At 39.2% G+C, this 19,885-nt stretch overlaps 1 protein-coding gene across 1 annotated transcript; it reads right to left on the bottom strand.

Annotated features, from left to right (window-relative positions):
* Positions 1-333: 333 nt before the first annotated feature.
* On the bottom strand, positions 334-14,301 carry LOC131457473 (uncharacterized). Its single transcript, XM_058626366.1, has 26 exons — positions 14,197-14,301; positions 12,736-13,339; positions 11,644-11,773; positions 10,927-11,094; positions 10,679-10,816; positions 10,183-10,334; positions 9,862-9,965; positions 9,381-9,573; positions 8,658-8,789; positions 8,214-8,357; positions 7,955-8,090; positions 7,578-7,725; positions 7,153-7,289; positions 6,933-7,044; positions 6,661-6,724; positions 6,242-6,445; positions 5,989-6,134; positions 5,593-5,711; positions 5,203-5,324; positions 5,004-5,101; positions 4,374-4,510; positions 4,043-4,167; positions 3,510-3,655; positions 1,803-1,905; positions 1,555-1,691; positions 334-944 (listed from the first exon to the last, which is right to left on the bottom strand). The coding sequence occupies exons 2-26, from the start codon at positions 13,234-13,236 to the stop codon at positions 830-832; spliced, it is 3,711 nt and encodes a 1,236-aa protein (XP_058482349.1). The 5' UTR covers positions 13,237-13,339; positions 14,197-14,301; the 3' UTR covers positions 334-829.
* Between the last annotated feature and the right edge of the window lie 5,584 nt (positions 14,302-19,885).

The following is a 19,885-nucleotide window of genomic DNA, read 5'->3' as shown; positions in this document are numbered from 1 at the left end:
AAAACGAATTAGGCCGCCGACGTTTTTGTGGCAAAATCAACGTGAAGAGGCACATTTAATTTAAAGTAGCAGAATTAATATTATATGAGCTCAATTTGTACCCTCTCGGGTTACAAGTAAATCAGCGACACGCTAATTTCAATGTTTAGAAACAGAGGACTTTTATTTTGAAGTTAAGCGACTACTTCCTGAAAACTGTGATTGACAAGAACTTCGGACTGTGTTCGGGACTTTGAACTGTGGGGGGCAGTATTGCACCGGGCATTACAAGATTCCTTCCTGTTATCTGGAAGTTATTGCAATTTTTATTATAAATAAGTACCTCAGACTATGCACTATAAAAGCTTTATTTTCAAAACTTCAGAAAAGAAATCAGGTAAAAATTCACAGTTTACCTTCAGTGAACGGTTATAATAATTCAGGCCAGAAAAACAAACATTCCCGCAACACATTTTAACATTGAACACAATTCTTATTAATTTAAATCCAGTGGAATAGGAAAGACACAATGATAAAGAACTCTCAGTGGAATCAAAAAAGGTTTTGTACACAACAAATAAACCATGTTAGCTATGTCTGTACTAGATGATATATAATTATTTCCATTAACTTCAATTTTTAGATTTACTTTTTTACTGTTCCGAGTGCAAATTTACATTTCTAATTTAGCAACTTGTTAAGGAATAATGTGAAAAGCACAATATCAATAAAAATTACCAAGGTGTGTAGACCAAACTTCCAATGCAAATTAAAATGAACTTTGGTAGAAAACAAACAAAAAAAACTTATAGCAAACTTGGGGTGTAACAGCAACTTTTCCTCCACAGCTTCACTGAATTTGACGGGATCGATGATCCTTCACCATTTTCTTCATGTCCCAGTCTGTTGTTACATAGGTAAGGTCAAGGTCATGTCCTGGACCAGCCATCGGGTCATACAGGTGTCTGCAAGAGAAGATACTGTGAGCCCGGCTGTTAAAGAAAAGGGGGTTGCATGCAGCATCTAAAACAGACAAACTGAGCTGGCAGATGTAAAGATAAAATTGAAAAAGAAACAAGCTGAAGAAGTGGATTTGAACCTCAAAATAAAAGAGGGGACAAAGAGGGAACTGGACCCGTAAGCATGACTCTAACCCAGAATATGAACCTGTTATTTTCTTCCCAATTTGGCTTCCCTTTGTCATGGATACACATACACATTAGGAGTGACACAACATGATTGAGTAAATGGTTTCATCAAAAGGCAACCCTCACATGGTGAAGGTACTGAAACCTAATTTGAGGAAGCCATATGCCATCTCAGTTTGGGCCCTTGTTCTAGCAATATTATAATATAAGCCCTCTGTGCTGCATAAACATCATCCACTGTGGTTAAGCAAATATTGGGAGTAGTTTACTGAAGCAGTAAGAGGCACAATATTTACCGTCAGACAACCAGATGAAGTAAATGAAGAGCACCACATACATTCACTGAATCTGTTTTCATTGTAGTTATAGAGTAAAGATAAAAGTGAAATGTGCACTTTTATCATTATTCTATGGCAAATTAACTCACAGTTTGAGGTGCTCCTCGATGGCTTTGCGTTCGTACACTGTGCCATATACAGTTTTCACAGGATCGACGAACATCTTCTTGGTGAGTGGACACATTAGATGTTGCGGTATGAACTGTGGCACAGGATCCACCAGTGTCTTCATATTGAAACAGACAAGATGTGTTGGTGTGTGAACAAAAAAAAACTTGCAAGACAATATTCAGTGAGTTGGTAACTCGTCACAGTTGAAGCACGTTAGTTCATCTACCTTCTCCATGTCATCCAGCGAATTTCCTGCAGTTTGCTGTGTGTGTCTCTTGGCCTCTATTTCGTACATCTCATGGTTTGTCAGGAACTCCTCAGCCAAAATGCTTCCAAAATAAAAGTAAAAAAAAAAACATATCACTGAGTGTATGGCATTGCAAACATGTAGGTTATGTATGTACAAGGTTTTTCAACTGAACCATGACTGAAGTACCTGATACAAAGTGAGATACCTACAGTAAAATCGGATTTACTAGAGCAAAAGGTGATACTCTACACCAGTGGTCCCCAACCTTTTTATCACCAAGACCGGTCAACGCTTGACAATTTTACCGCGGCCCGGGGGGGGGGGGCTGTTTATATTGTAATATATTATTATTATTTATTATTATTATTATTATTATTATTATTATTAATAATAATAAACAGCTGAAATAAAGTTTGAAGCGTCAGATCACGCTTCTGCATGTTTGTGTGCGCGCTAAGACTCACAAGCTCTCCTCTTCTCGACCACTGCTCTAACGCTCTCTAACTCTAGTTGCTATGGTAACGTTTAAACATGCCTGCAAAATAAGATACCGATACGCCACAAAAACGAATATAAAGTGCATGAAAATTTTAACTCACCATAATGGTCTCTAAGTGGCGAAGCAATTTTGAAGGCTTCATTGCCTCATTAGCAAGCCGGTCGCCGCATATTATGCAGAGCGGGCTTGGTATGTGGGAATCACCTGCCGCAATAAATCCATATTTCAAGTAGCTCTCCTGGTATTGTCTGTTAAAAGCTTTCTTTTTCTTGGAAGTCGTAGGCTCTTCTTCTGTCTCTTCACTGGGCCTTTTCCCCTTCGCAAAGAAACTTTCCAAAGACGTCTGTTTCTTACTCATTTTGCTAGCTTGTGCGTTAAAGTTTGGCGCACAGATGTAACCGAGAGAATCCGGTCATTTTTCAAAATAAAAGGTTTTTCAAAATAAAAGATTGCTCATACTTGGATAATAAATAAAACGGAAATTATTAATTATTTCTTGTGCGGCCCGGTACCAATTGATCCACGGCCCGGTGGTTGGGGACCACTGCTCTACACCATTCAATCATATAAACAGACATGAAGCCACTGCAAGTGCTTCTGTACAGAGAAGAAGGCCATCACTTTACTCAGAGCTGAGCAGAGATGCAGGCATCAGCTGCCAGAGCCACTTCTCCCAGCCTGCTAGCTGAAAGTTGATCTTGGGAAACGATTGATGTTCCCACACAGCACTGAGGCCGACTGTTGTGCTAATATCTGAAGCATCCAAGCAGGTCATTCTCCTAGAACTTACTGAGCCCAAAGAAGACAATGAAAGAAAGAGGGCAAAGTACTCCAAGCTGGTGCAAGACTGTCAGAGAAATAGATGCAGAGCCTTGAACATGCTGGACATCACAGGGGCCAGCAAGAGAAGGACAACCAACTTACTTGGTCACTGATATAGCCAATGTTGCATTGAGGTGGCTGTGTCACCTGGGCAAGGGTGTGTGATAAGTCAAAGACCACAAACATCCACTGACCACAGGTTATGTTATTGATGATGTGTCCAGATACATCAGGAAGTGATGCATGCTAAAAGTACTGACTATACAAGGTGAAGAAATAAATGCAGCATAGGAACTTTCCAGTTATAACCTGACCATGTAAAACCAAGTGATATTATTTCTAAATATATGTGCATTGACAACCTGTCCAGTGGGTCGTCAGGCTCAGGGACGATGAGGAGTCCATACACGGCGTCAAAGATCTCTTTCATGGTAATGTTGGCATTGTAGCTGCGGTCAAATATGCTGTGGCAGATACGGCCCACACTGTTGACATTGCAGTGGTACACCTGTCAAGCTGTGTTAAGGAAAATGTGCAACCAAAAAAAAAATGAAACCATCCACAATCATATCAGTTGACCTCATATACAACTACAATGACCATCTTGTCATCGTGACACCTTTTTATGTTAGTACACATTATTGTACAGTGGTTTGACTTGGCACATTTTGGTTGGACACCATTTTAAAACTAGGCCTCTTTTTTGATCTCAACTACACACCAGTACATCTTTGACCATTGCACCCTTGTGATACTATCATGTGACAAAATCTGTTCAGACAGACATAAATACTTTGCCTCTATGAGTCTCTTTGATGCACAAGATGAAAACAATGGCAGCAGTGCTGTTGTGGCTGGTAACAACTTTCCATTTGTTCATATTTTGGCAGGATACTTGTGTGACAAAGCGAAAAAGTGGAGGCTTCACTGGATAATCAGGACCAAACTGACAGTACAGCTCAAATGCCCCTTTCTCATACGGTGTGTCAGGAGGGCCCTGCATGAGAATCCTCCAAAATGCTGAAAAGATAAAGAGTAATGTTAAAAGTGCCTAATTTTTCAGACAAGTGTTGATTTTCTGGGCTGCAGCAGTGAAAGGTGGCTAGACATAAACCACCCCAGTCAGGACTGATGAGTGCAATTTAATAATGAACTGGTAAATGAAAAAGTGAGTTTTCAAAAATTCCAGTTTTTGGAAGGCGAAATAATGGAGACATCTCACTTACTAAAGTCCGATTCTGATGTAAAGACTCTGAAGAAGGGATGTGGATCACAGTGCAGGCTCTTCAGCTCCTCAAGGATACGTCTGTCCTTCTCCATTAAACGCTCGTTCTTCGACTCCCGCAGCTTCTTTTTCAGAGCACTATTTGGAGGAAAAAATGCTTAACACATGATGGAAACCTCCATTAAAAGCCTTCTATCATTAACAGAAAGACGCAACAATCTTGATATACGCTTTATTTTTTGGGGTAAAAATAATCTCTGGTCAACACTTTACTCTCTTTGACTTGAGGTGGTAGTGATAGGAGTGATAGCAGGATAAATCATAATCCTGCTGCAAAAGCATTGACAAATCATTGTCACTTTTCTGATTCAAATACTTATCTGTTTTCTGTTTTGTTAGCTGGAAAAAGCAAGACGTTACACCTTGGGCTAAAGGTTGTAAGGGGTATTTACGTTCAAATTATTTGACATTTAACAGAGTGATAATGAAAATAAAGACTGCTGCAGGAACTTGATGTACAGGAATAAATGTCATATTTCACGCAGAAGCATGCAGGATGTTAGAATGTTCATGAACAGATGGGCTTGATAAGGTTCAGTTTGACCCTCCAGAGGATGTTCCTATCCCTTACCTCTCTGTCCCGATCACTTTGGTCTTTAACTGATTTGGCAAGGACGTCTCTGGATATTCATCATACCCGTGAGTTGAAAAGATGCCTGTTAAAATGTGCTATAAAACAAGAAAGCAAGCACATGATAAAACTATAAGCTTGCGCTTTTGTGATGCATTCAATGTCAATGGCATTCTTAAACATAATTACTTCCACAAACCTCACTGAGAGATGATGCATCAAGTTTTTTCTTGGGTTTCCTCTGCTCCAAAGAAAGAACGGTCTCTACCTCAAACAGCTTCAAACCCTCTTTGGTCGTCTGTGGTTTGAAACAGCAACCACCTAGAAGAATAAATGTAGGTTTGATAGATAAATGTCTGAGTGATAGAGAATTTACTATATTTCTTTAAATATACAGAAATAAAAACAGACTACCCTGGTGCTAATCTGAAACAGATGTTGCATCATGGCATTTGAAAAACCATAATTCATTTAGAACTTTTGTCTTTGCTGTGTAATCAAATTAAAATCTGTCTCAAAATTCACAGTATGACACAGCACTTTCGTACAAAATTTGATTAAATTGTATTTACCAAGATTAAAAGCTCACCTGTTGCATTGCTGATTCCATGCAGCATATTGTTCTCCACGTTTCCGAGAAGGATTGAATCCACAACGATGTTGGAGTTCAGCAGTTTCTCTGTTATGGCAACTGGCTCTATTGAGGATCTACAAGAACACGCAGAACATAGCTAGATCATGACCTCAGCTGTGTGCAAACAATATTATCTTTAGCCAAATGACCAGCATCAACCTGCAATTATCAGGCATGTATTGAAATGTAAACAGTTATACCAACTACTAAAAGCAGATTACACAGTGAACTGGATAACAAAATTAGCTGGCTGGCAAATACAAATGCATATTACTCAACCCCTGATTAACTAAAGATGAACCAACTGTTTGTTTCTGTAATTCAACAGTTACAGAATGAAGGGATATTTACCCAGAATCAATTCCATCAGTGAGGCACATGATGCGAAGTCGACAATCGGGAAACTTCTCCTTGACCTTCTGCAACTCCAACAGCCCGCGGCGTAGGGCATCGTACAGCAGAGTGCATCCATTTGGCTCAAGATTACGGATGTGTACCTATAATTAGCATTTAAGGTAGATTACAACAGTAAAAATTGCAAGAAACATTGCTCAGGATGCTTATGCGTTAAAGAACGGAGCATGTCGTGAACACTTAAGAGTACCTTGAACTTTTCCAGATTTTCCGTAAATGTGTGGAGAGTTTTCACCATTGCGTCAAACTTCACAAGGCCAATGACATGATGGAAATCATACGCCATGCTTCTGGATGCGAAGTTGTCAAAGAGCTCCTTCACAGCATTTATTTTCTTTATTCCTGCATTCCCGTAGCACTCCTCTTCCATGGATGAGCTTGTATCTATCAGTACCTAGTGACAGTTAAGAATAAGGATTCGCTGTGAATGTGCCCCAAATTGAACACATCAGTCCGGACCATTTCCTAAAGAATACTGCATGCACACCATGGTGCACAGCACAAAGTTGTTTTTTTTACCCTGAAATGCTACTGAATTTAGTACATTCATACGACATGCTGATGTATTTACTGAATTGTTTGTTTCTACACATTGTTGAGAATTATCACCAGTATGGCTTCCTTTGGAGTCCGAGATGTGATAAATGATCCATCAGCTCTCTGGTCACCAGTCCTGTGTTAAATATAAAACATGTTTTAATTCGAGAAAGAGAAAGTATCCCAACACCAAACAATATAATGGTGTGACGGATTGCGTCAATAACACATATGTCAATCAAAAAATTAATTCAAGTAGTAAAATCTGAAAATAGTTTTGAATTGTATACTGATGAATATTACAATGGTTGTATGTACAGAAGATGTGAGTTTCAGATACTCACATGGCGGCCAGTACATTCACATCCACCGTTTTCGCTTTACCATCCAGGCAATCATGCACGTTGATCACATCTAGGGATCCCTTGTTTTTACCCAGATAAACTCCAAGGTTGTCTATCAAAAAGACAAGCACAAAACAGAAGCCAGTAAGACCATGAACACGGCAAAACAGTATCATGGTGCGTACACAACTATTGTTAAACTAGTTATCTAATAAAGTACCTTCACTCAGCAGAACAAGCCCAACATTATCCCATCCGAGACTCTTCAGGTGAAGAGGTGGAGTCACATTGAGAACAGGGAAAGTTTTCAATTCCTCGACCATTTTTCCAAAAGTCTTCTGAATGTTGAGCTGAAAGCTGTTGTGTAATTATTGAGATTAGTGATATTTAAAGCTTGAGTACACCTTGTACGCGTTGACCACGATACATCAAGTTAAGAGAATTCATTGAAAAACCTTGAAGCCCAATACTGTATGTGAAGCAAAATATGTGATGAGCAATTACTGGAATTATTGTTGAACATCCACTATATATTCTTATAACTAAGAAATCAAACAGTGATTGAATGTCAACAATAGTACAATAACCAGCAACAAAAAAGAATATCAACTGATTACTTTAAAGTGAAACCTTAAAAGTACATACTTCTGACTAATCTTTTCCTGATAAATCCAGAGATGATATATCTTGATGGATGGAGGTAGGCTGAGCAAGAGCTTCTCGATGTCAATGGCCCTTACTAATGATCCTTCTTGCAAAATCTTTTCTGTGCAGTTTGGAATTTTCTCCCCACCTGAACCAAAGGTCATTAAAATGAAACCAAGCCATAAACACACCATTCTTAACTAAAGCTAGAGAATTTTCCATATCGTTTTTCTAAATACATCTGTTATAACTTTGTTTATAAACATGATAAGCAACTCTCAACCTGCATCTAATATCTCTAAACCTATGACATGATTTTCTTCAAATAATGTGGAAATGCTTAATGATGACACAACATTAGTTTGCATTAGTTTTACCTTTGATTTTCTGGAGAACGTATGCCCGTTCAAAGACAGTAGGAAGTCCAGGCACTCTGACTGGCTCACAGTAACGCTCACCATCTACGGGTACGAGTGTGACTGGTGCATAGTTCTCAAATTCTGTTGAGCGTTTCTATTAAATCATAAGTGATCATTTAAAAAAAAAAAAAAAACATCAACCAATCGCTCAAATTTGCCTTAACACACAGAAAGGTGGCGAAAGATGCGTATATCTACACTTAATCTACAATCTTACCTTTGCTTTTGAAATGAGATGTGCCCAGCAACACAATGAATTCTCAAAGACATGCATGTCCTTGACAACTCTTTCTCCTCGTCGCGAGCCAAGTTCGGGTAGAAGTTCTCTGAAGAGCACGTACAAGCCTTCAACAACTGAAATCTACAACGCAGAAATAAGATATAGGCACTAGTGAATAAAATGTGATAAAAATAATGACCATGTGCAGTATCATTGAGGTTTGCACTCAACTGTGAAGGTCATATTATATTTTATTCTCCTCGGTTTGTGACACATTCTAGCATCCAAAGAATCCTTACTCTAACATGACACAATGTATTGTTTCCAAACTCCTTCTGTTTTAAAACCAGTTCTTTGTTGTCTTTTTTTTTTTTTTACAACAGTACAAAAGAACAGACACTGACGGTAGAAAGTTAAAAAGAACAATCGTATATAGTTTACCTTCTGGTTCCTTGTGATCTTTCCATTCCTGTAGATTAACTGATGCAAACCCTGGGCCAGTGGGCTGCATCCAGTCAGTTGTCTTATATAGGCAATCAATTTATTGTGAATAACGCCTGAAAAACCGTGTTTCTAAAAGAAAAACAAACAGATGCACTTAAAAACAGGGTGAAATTTGTCACTAGCAGACTGTTCAAGGCTAGGGCTAAGTACCAAGCTTCAGTTCTTTTATGGTACCAACCGAAAGGCTTCGACAGTACCCGGTATCGAAGTATGCCATGTTTTTTGGTTCCAAGTTTCGGTACCCGAGTCATTCACATGATCAAGATCTGATAATACTGCTGATGATTGGCAGTGACGTTACATGTGGTTGCAGCATGCAGGAAAAATGGGATTAAAAGTTTCTGTGAGGTCCTTCAATGAAATGACTTGTCACTTTGTTTGCAATTGTTCTTTTTGCACTGAAAATAATTTGTTCATTTTATGTAAAAAACATTTGCTTTTGAGTTTAAAAATGCCAAAGATGAAAAATAAAAACTCAAGATTTTTACCGTAATGTGTAATGTCATTTTCTTTTTTAGAACTGATATTACAAAGCTAGAAAGTATCATTCAGGATTGGTACCGGTATAGAACATTTTTGATTGATACCCAGCCCTATTCAAGGCAAGTACAAACTAGTATTATGTAGCTTTATATAAATTCATTATTTAAAACTGGTTACCACAGCATAAATTGAAGACAGGAGCACGCTGATACCCTTCCGGGTTTGTTGGACTGAAGGCACAATGTCGTCAATGTAGAAAGTCTCCTTGTATACCCACTCATCATCATCATTTGTTGTGTATAAAGAAAAGGCAAGTGTTGACCCTTCAGTGATTCCACAGCTTTGCAGTGCACTTTCATTATTTGGACCTCTGTGAATATAAGCAGACCAGAGAACACAGTTACTGCTCTAGTGCCAACTGCCAAGATGGGGTACACCCTGGACAGGTAGCCAGTCCCTTGCTGGGCCAACATACAGAGACAAATGACCGTTCACTCTCACTGTCATTTAGAGTGTCAGTGTTAACCCAATTCATGAGGAGAACATGCAACTTTCACACAGAAAGGCCTTTAGTCAAAACTGGCAACCATCTTGCTGCACCACCATTTGTGCCATCATGACAATGATCAAAATAATTATATTGGTAAAAATGGATTACATGTAGTGCAGGACATGTGCTGGGATTCCACTTGCAGCTGCCAGCTTGTGTTTCAGAATGATTAAAGTGTCACTTTGTAAGTTCACCATCACTTCAAAGTCGCCCTAAACACAGGAAGACACATGTTTAGAATACACATGTTATTTTGAAGAGTTCATAAATTGCACACGTAAAGACAAGTTGTCAAGTACAACTCATGACATAACAACATAAGGAACCCATCAATTAGCAGGGGTACAATGGTGGAGTCCAACAACTTTTCTTCAACTTAACTTTTTCATAATCAGTTAAATGTGTTATATTTACTAAATGCTCACACACCTTGAGCATGATGTGGCATCTGATAAGATCTTCTCCAGAGGATTCAACAAACTGTTGGTGTGGAATTTGCGGGGCCTCTCTCAGGTTTTCCTTTGGTGTAAAAATGGCATAGATCATGGCTCCATTTTCAATGTGCCTGTCCTTCAAAGACCCTGTATTTAGAGACAAACAACAAACATTTGATACCTTTCCATTTCAAATAAAACTGTATATTTTTGACACAAAAGGCTGGGTAACATGTGCATCATAAATTCAGAGGTTCTGGCACAGGTACAAATGAACTAAATGCAGCCACTAACAACAATATATTTGTTATAGATGTTCATTATAAAATAAATCACTCTGATCCAGGCAAAATTACTTTTATTTTGAAAGTCAGATGCCAGTTGGTTCCATTATGGAGCTTCACAGGTATGGGCTGGTGTGGGTTTTTAAAAAACCGTAACTTAACCGTACTTAAGCAGAAGGCATTTAACAATAAAATCTGTTGTCTCACATGTGTTAAAGAAGGGATCTTCTGTCAGAGGCATTCCGTCAATGGTGTAGAGACAGACTCCTTTGCTCGTTCCCACATTTTCAAGGTGACAGATCCTCGACATCAGATCTTCAACTGTGTCCTGAGCTGGATCTATACCTAAATTCATAAAAAAAAAACTTGACTTGGGTGATACATACTTCAAGCTGGAATGTAACAGGAATCACCAAAGTAATGAGAACACATATTATAAGATGTCTTTCGCTCACCTTTTATGTGTTTTGGTTGAGGACATTTGGGGTATGTGTACTGCAGAGAGAAAACTTCCAATGATTTCTGCACAGATGTCCCTTTTTGAACTTGGGAATCTGGAGCGCCACGTGTTTGAATGAAGCTTTTCATTGCCATAAAGCGATTCTTTTCCACTTGACTTAGACCTGTAAACATGAAGAGAGAAAAACAAAATAAGATGTTCGCCAGGTCTGTGTTTAGGAAAATCTCAACCACCTTCTTTTTGTCCCATTCCTGAGATGATCATTTTAAGCATCTGCTGATAGAGGACAGACTGAAACGGAATGGGAGGAATCCTACAAATATATAACTAATTCTATCAAATCTTAGTAATATGAAACAAATGCCACTGGTGTAAAATATTGTGATAGGAGATAGGAGTGACTGTGAAAGAAAATTAACTAATTATTTATATAACCCAACTTGAAGTTCAAGAGTCAAACTAACACTGCGGCGAATTAAACAGTCAGTCACTTCTGTTGAACTCTGGATAAAAGGAAAAAAAGCCCAGATGGTTGCAGAGTGAGAGCACAGGTCATCTTGACCCTTATGCACCGTCTCAAAGACTGCAGTGCAAGTTTGACTACGTGTATCAGCCCCGTCCGGAACATGAGATGATGCCCAGCAGCTCATGTCTGTTTTCCTAGACCATCCTACTAAAATTTCTATTTCCATGTGTGAGTCAGCACTCTTACCCAAGTTCTGCAGATCTTCATCTGTCACACTATCCAAGAAATCTTGTTCATCGCTTACGCCTATCTGAAGAAATGGAGTGTGGTAGGACCCCAGTCTGTACTGACTGAGGAGTTTGAATAGTGCGTCCATCTGAACAGAGACAACAGGAGATTTTATTCCTTACAGTCTACACCTTTTGAGTTATTCACATATAACATGGCAAATAAAAACATGTTACTTTATATAAACCTGTTTGTGATGCTGCCTTCTTTGGAAACTACTTTACACATAATAGTATTCATAGTTAATCTCTTCCTGTATTCATATTTTATCCTGTTAGTGTTCACTCAAACGTCAGACAAACTGTTCTGTCTCTAACACTATGTGGATGTTAACTTGTGATGGAAATTGGAGAAGCATAGCTGAGGAAATCTCAGCTATGCAGTATGTTGTTTTGTTTTTGACAACCTGATTTATTTAGGGTTTCTCTGAACTAGTTCTTAAGATATGCTGTCAAACCATGTCAGAAATTACAGTAATTAATATATTGGGTGTGAGCACACACTGGGGGTGGTATGTCGAGTTTAGGAGCGTTGCGTCAGATTATATGGTTTAACAGAAGACAAGGCTTTTTTTATCCAATGTGTTTTATATGAGACCAGGTGACGCAGAGTGTGCCGACAGAAAAAACACTAATCCTGTCAAATATTTAATATGGCACAATATTTTCTTCATCTTAAGTATTACAAAAACAGGGGAACTATCTCATCTTGACATGCAGCCAAAGATAATGCAGCTCAGCTGTGAGTGATTATTCGATTTGTTTTCTTTCTTTTAAGGGGGAAGGCATTTTATGAGAAAACGAAACCTAAGAAAATGAAACCAAACAGGATAGTTTCTGAACCAGACCAGAGCTGCAGAATGAATCATTTCACAGAGTATTCAGATTTCATGGATATTATAAAGGAGGTCTATGAAAATGACATGACAAATTTATTGCTCAAGTCACTTTATTACTCCACCTGCAAGTGAAGCTCTTCATAAACAGATTGGAAACATAAAACTGAAATTAATAAATATTTAGAATAAAGTCTAATAAGAAAAAAACTCACGTTTTGTGTTGTTCCCTCGGCTGCCACTGAGACTGTGTCAGGGCTCTGTGGGCACAGCTTCTCTCTCAGCTCATGCGAAGCTGGGATGAGTTTATGTGCCTTTCCACGAAAGCGCTTTTCATGGACTTTCAAGTGTGAGACACAGTACGACTCGGAACATGCACAGCAGGACTTCACAGCTTTGCATTTTACCCCTTTGCAAACACTGCATTTCACCTCAACAGGTTTGGTGAAGTGCTGGGCTGCATCTTGAGATTTCATAAACTTTTCCACCAATTCAGCCAGAACAGTGTTCCTTTTCAGCACAGGTCTTGGATTAAACACCTGCCTGCACTGAGGGCAGCTGTGCTGGCCCTTCTGCTGGACTCCATTCCAGTGGTCTTGAATACAGCCCAAACAATAACTGTGTCCACAGGGAATCGTCACAGGGTCGCTCAAAACATCCAGGCACACCGAACAACAAAAATCCTCTTGCTGGACAGAAATTGTTGCTGCAGCCATTTCTGTCGCACTCACACAACAGAAACTCAGAGAGTAAAATGTGGGCGTGGCTTACAAATGTGGTGACAATTGCTTCTGGGGTTTCACCTTCTGTGATCACAGCCTGTAAACCGAAAATGTAATTAAAGCAAACAGATCACCAGGTACCCTGCTTGATGTAGTGTTTACAATGCGCACCATATGAAATAACATTGGTAAAACAAGATTAATTGTATACTTCGGCTGCAACACATTTGATGATTATGCAATAACTACATTAATTCACAACTATTTTGTTAACCAGCTAGTTGTTTTGAGTGACTGAGATTTGATAATATCACCACTTTTGAGGTTTGGGGAAAATTAAAAAGAAAATAATCAACAGCTTAATCAATTATGAAAAAAATTGTTCATCACTACTTCATACAATGAGTACTGTGTCATCATATTCATTTTACCAATAAAACTTTATATTTCTTCTTCAAATAACTGTTAACAGTTGTGTCACAATGTCTATGTATGTACCTACTTAACTAACTCAAGCTGACTAGAAATACTACATAACTGTGTCCCTAAAGGTCGACATGCAACATTATTACTGACTGAACTGAAATACAGCGGAAGGGGTTGTGATGTGGCCTGTTGCTCATGATCGTGACTTTCAGTGGTCTGTCACTAAAAACATCTGACTCCTCTGTTAAATATCGAGATTTCATAAATGTCCTTGCGAAATGTTTTTTGAATGTGTTTAACGCGGGCAATGACGAACAACAGGTGCTACTGTTAGCTCCCATTTAGCATCAAAGCCAGTCACACTATAAATCTCTGCTAACAAGTTAGCTGTCAAAGCTAAGACTACACGACAGTAGCTTAATTAAAATACTACAAAATAGTTTTTAATACCAACAAACTGAAGGTATATTACGACATTAATTTATTTTCTTTCTTTCTTTCTTTCTTTCTTTCTTTCTTGATACTTACTAGCCGTGTCCCAATTTTATCCAGCGGACGTAGGTGGCCAATTGCACATGGCTGCAGTACGCAGATCGAAGAGTGGCTCAACGTGGGTGGCTTAATCTGCTGGCGCTTCAGCTCCCCCTAGAGGCTCCCATGACTTTTTCAGTCTAATAAGATTTTCACATTACAATCAACTGTTTGTATGAAAATGTCCCAAAATGTATAAATAATATAATGAAATTCACCTCATCGCTCTTCTGTGAAATGTCAATTGGCATTGATTAGCGATGGGATTTATGTTGATCTGAGACCTTTTGTCCTGCTGATAGTCTGAACAAGAAGAATCAGCAAGGAACTTTAAAAAAAAAGAACATGAAAAAATTGCTGTCGATATATTTATTGAGATAGTTCACTATAAATCAACAGCAATATAATAAAGGCTTGAATGGAATGAGAAGTGTGCAAAACTATGAAGTAGCTGTTTAAGGTAACATCTTTGTGTAAGTAGTAAGTGCACTCCCTCTGCTGGTCAAATATCATATTGCCTCATTCTAATATGCTCCTCATCCTCTGGGCCTTTGATGCAACAGGTGGCTAAACTATGCGTTTGTTTAGGGTGATATATCTTTTTCAAAGCCTTACTTTGATTATGGCCATTGGTTGACCAAGTTTGCCAGGATATCACGCCCCCTTTATTTTCTGTGATTCTCTTTTTTAATTCATTTTCAACAGAGAAAGAGTGAACAGACATACATGCCAGCCTGTCCCATACAATAATAGTTGTATGAGTTATGAGTCATTGACAGCTCTACAATATGTGACCAACTTTCAGTCACTTAATTCCAATTCAAATTCCAAGATCACAGAATTTGACAGACACAAAAGTTTAGTGCTGTTCATGTCTCTTTGGATGACTGTCTAATGCAGGGCTGCAATGATCGATCAATTGATAATCGATTACAAAATGAATTGGGAAACTATTTTGATAATCAATTAATCAGTTTGAGGGTTTGTGTGATTTTTGACAACCTCAACATTTGAACGTTTGAGTAACATTGATTTTTCAACATTTTCGGAAATGTTACGAACCAAACAACTCATAATTGATTCATCTGTGAATTATTTTCTTGATTAATTGATTGTTTTAAAAAAAAATGTATTAGTCATTTATTAGTCATTAGTTTGCAACCCTAGATTTAAGAGAAAATTTAGTTGATTGTTCTGTAATAACAAGCAAAACAAAACTTCTACTGAGAAAGACGCATATTTAGAGGCACCTAACAGACAAGTAACTGTCTGTGTAAATATACTATGACACCTGAAATTGCATTTAAGAAGCTTTCATTCAAGATTTATGTGCAAAGACAAGACTAAAAGTAGAGAACATCATAAAAGAGGAAGAGAGGGAGCTATATACACTGCAAGAATTGACATTTTGCACTGTTGGATCTTAAGAAGGTTCTAAGTAGGGCTTCAAAATGCAAAAAGAAGAAATGGGAGTGAGACAAAAAAAAACATTGAGTAAGCAATTTATTGCAAACAATCATTAAATTGAAATAGGCTGTTCATCGGCTGATCAAAAGTTTAAGCCCGCAGCCTTTAAAAGTGCCGTTGAAGGAGATGAGAACTTTGAAGACGTTTTTTCTTCTTAAACCCTTTCACTCACAGATGCCATCTAATGGTTATGGGACTGCAGTTGGCACCAGTGACGAGCTTAATTTGGGCCGAGGATCGTCCCGTGTCTTGACGGACAGCCATTTGGATCCTCCGGCTCAGGGCCGGCGAAATGTTTTTGGGTCTACCACTTGACTTTTTTGTTCCATAACCCTCAGGATCTTTTAAGAAGTTTAAAATGACTGTCTTACTGAGTCCAACCTCAGCAGCAATGGCACGCTGCGAGAGGCCTTGCTGATGCAGCTCAACAATCCGACCGCGTTCAAAGAGAGAAAGCTTTTTTGCCTTTGCCATCAGGAGGTCATGACAGTGTGGACAGAAAATGGCACTGAATCCACATTTTTGTGAAGAGTAAGGCTTTTAAAGGCTGCGGGCTTAAACTTTTGATCAGCTGATGAACAGCTTATTTCAGTTTAATGGTTGTTTGCAATAAATTGCTTACTCAAAGTTTTTTTTTTGTCTCACTCCCATTTCTTCTTTTTGCATTTTGAAGCACTACTTAGAACCTTTTTAAGATCCAACAGTGCAAAATGTAAATTCTTGCAATTTTTCAACCGGTCTTTTTTGATCAGGAGTGTATATGCTGTCTACAGAAATAAATACAATTGATGTAAATTAAATTATATTATATACTTAATATATATATGTATATATATGTATGTATATATGTATATATATATACATATATATAAAGAGGCTTATTATAAAATATCTAATGAACAGATTTTCAGAGATTAACCATTAAATTCACATTTCTAACGTAGTAACTTGTTCAGGATTTATGTGAAAAGCACATAGAATGTCACTGATAAATATCAAGATATGTGTCACTTCAACAAGACAATCCTGGGCCAGCCATCAGGTCATACGGGTGTCTGGTGAAAGATGCATCCTATGGATGCTCTGGGACACATCATCGGTGATGTAGCAGGGTTGCTCAAGCCCTGACTTGCGTCCAAGCAGTATTTGGCCACAGATCACGTCCCTCTTAATCCACAGCCACCTGGAAGCTCTCCCTGCTGCTCCATAACATTCCCAAAGGCTACCCTCCTCCTCTCCTCCTCCCTGTCTCCTGCACTCTTCCAGAAGCCCCTGGTATTTGGCCAGCTTCTTCTCAAGGGCCTCCTCTAACGTTGAGTAGCCCATTAATATACTCACTCACTCACTCGTCTTCTACTGCTTTATCCACCACATGAGTGTCGCAGTGGCGCTGTGCCAGTCTCAGCTGTCATAGTGTGTCATGTGCCACATAGAGACAAACAACCATCCACTCTCACACCTACGATCAATTAAGAATGTCCACTATAATATACAATCATGAATATTTGTTGAGAAACACACTTTGGGGTGTGCAGGAAACTACTGAGGACATTCTATGACACTGTGGTCGCGTCAGTAGCCCTGTTTGCTGTGGTGTGTTTGGGAGGGGGGTGTTCTGTGCGGGACAAAAACAGACTGAACCGAATCATAAAGAAAGCCGGCTCGGTCTGTGGCTGTCCTTTGGACTCCATTCAGGTCATCCATGAGAGGAGGGCCCTGGCCAAACTATCGGCCATCATGGACAACGCCTCACACCCTCTACACAAGACTGTTGGGGCCTTATGCAGCTCCTTCAGTCAGAGACTGATGCACCTTAAGTGCAGGACAGAGCGCCTCTGTAGGTCATTAATTCCAACTGCAATACGACTCTACAACAGTGTATAAATATTATAACGATGTTTATGTCCCTGTTGTTATCACGTTTCATTTTTGGTCTGCCATAACGCCATGTTTACATTCATTGTATATTTTTTACTACCGAGAGAAACTGCACCTTATTACATATGTATATTTATATATATATATGTAAATGTAAATAATTACTTTCTTACTTGTATTACTTAGGGCCACACGGTGGTGTAGTGGTTAGCACTCTCGCCTTGCAGCGAGAAGACCCGGGTTCGAGCCCCGGTTGGAACAAGGGCCTTTCTGCATGGAGTTTGCATGTTCTCCCCGTGTGTGCGTGGGTTCTCTCCGGGTACTCAGGCTTCCTCCCACAGTCCAAAAACATGCAATGTGGGGATAGGTAAATTGGACACTCCAAATTGACCATAGGAGTGAGTGTGAGAGTGAATGGTTGTTTGTCTCTATCTGTGTGTGGCCCTGCGATGGACTGGCGAACTGTCCAGGGTGTACCCCGCCTATCGCCCGATGTAGCTGAGATTGGCACAGCACCCCCCGCGACCCTCTGGTTGAGGATAAAGCGGTAGATGATGACTGACTGACTGACTTGTATTACTTACTTGTATATTGTTTATTTGTTTGTTTATTATCTATTGTTGAGCTGCTGTAACGCCGTTTTCTCTCCACTGTGAGATAAATAAAAGTTATCTTATCTTATCTTAATTTATTCGATTTCCAAATGTCATCACTCTCACACAGCATCAGTAAACATTTGTTAAATGATTCACAAATCAGTTACCAAATACTATTTTACAGCGACACTAAGACTTTGTAAATTGATCAGAAATAAAAACAACACAGGAAACATAAGCATGCAAAACATGCGACTTATTTCTGAATGTGCACATTAACAACCTTGTCCATCCATTATCTAGCACTTTATCATCCACCGGAGGGTTGCGGGGGGTGCTGTGACAATCTCAGCTGATAGCTGGCTATAGGTGAGGTAAACCAGCAGGGCCACACACACAAAGAGATAAAAAACCATTCACTTTCACATTCACACCTATTGTCAATTTAGAGTGACCAACTTACCTAATCCACATATTGTATGTTTTGGACTGTGGGAGGAAGCTGGAGAACCTGACAAAAACCCACGCACACACAGGGAGAACATGCAAACTCCATGCAGAAAAGCCCTTTTCCAACTGGGGCTCGAATCCGGGTCTTCTTGCTGCAAAGGCAAGAGTGCTAACCACTACACCAACCGTGTGGCCCACAAGCTGTCCAGTGGGTACTTTGGAGTCCTAGATGTTATGAATGATTCATCATCTCTTTGGTCACCAGTCCTGTGTTAATGTAAACAAACAAACACCAAGGTTATTTGATGTCATAACCGGCAAACACATCCTGGTGGCACCGTGTGCACCATTTCACATATTTAATAAAAATCATTGACTTGTAAACTAGCTCATTCAATTAGAGAAAACAAACAAAATAGAATTGAAAACAAATAGTGTTTACATTTACTTTGTTTCAAAACATATTTAGTTTGAGATGTAACAAATTAAACAGACACATGAGCTACGAAACCAATTCAAACATTCAATTTACACATACTTTTGAAATTGTATACATGTTGAATTTAGGCTGTCTTCAAGCAGAGATAAGTCCACCTTCAGCTCAGGAAGAAACCAGAATGGGACCAGGGACCATACAGAGTCAATTACACTGCTCTGCTCCAGCTCAATGGTTTGTGCAGGCTGCCTTATGTGAAGGAGATTTTCTTTTCCTTTTATAGACCAACTCCCAGCAATCTTTCGACATTTTGCAGCAGATTTGTGCGTGAGGCCACTCAGCCTAAAAGCCACAACTAGGAGTTTAGGATACCATCATCTTCTTGTTAAACCACATCTACATGCAGTCACCTGGACAAGCCAGCAAGCACAGTTAAGAGAGGCATGTGTTTTTGACTTCTCCAGTGTTTTTAACACCACGGCTGGCTCTACTGGGTGCAAAGCTGTCAGCAATGGACGTGGATGGCCCCCCTGTGTCCTGCCCTGAACTAGCTGACTGGCAGATAGTATGCTCGCCTCCCGCACTGTGTCTGGCAGTATAGTGAGTAATACTGGAGCCACACACAGGGCAGTTCTGTCTCCATTCCTCTTTACCCTCAGAATGTTAAACAGACTGAGATTCGACTCATTTCTCTGAGCCAACTGACACTAGCCATCATTTGTGCAGTCACAAAATACATATATATAAACCATGTGCAATACTTCTCTGCTGCTACTGTGCACAAGTATGTTATTATAAACCCTGTGGTTTGATAGCAACATTATATTTTAAACAGTTTTCTAAATTCAGTTCACTTTAA

Source organism: Solea solea, chromosome 1, assembly GCF_958295425.1.
Source record: "Solea solea chromosome 1, fSolSol10.1, whole genome shotgun sequence".
Lineage (NCBI taxonomy): Eukaryota > Metazoa > Chordata > Actinopteri > Pleuronectiformes > Soleidae > Solea > Solea solea.
The sequence above is the reverse complement of the archived record's forward strand: the minus strand, read 5'-3'. Positions and strand labels throughout refer to the sequence as shown.

Bases quoted from the DNA above. Each gene is read 5' to 3' on its own strand.
- LOC131457473 (XM_058626366.1), bottom strand. From the start codon at position 13,236: ATGGCTGCAGCAACAATTTCTGTCCAGCAAGAGGATTTTTGTTGTTCG. The intron at 5,712-5,988 runs GTAAATATCCCT...GTGTTCTTGTAG, and splicing joins ACTGATGGAATTGATTCTGG to ATCCTCAATAGAGCCAGTTG. The intron at 5,102-5,202 runs GTTTGTGGAAGT...CTTGTTTTATAG, and splicing joins ATGCATCATCTCTCAGTGAG to CACATTTTAACAGGCATCTT.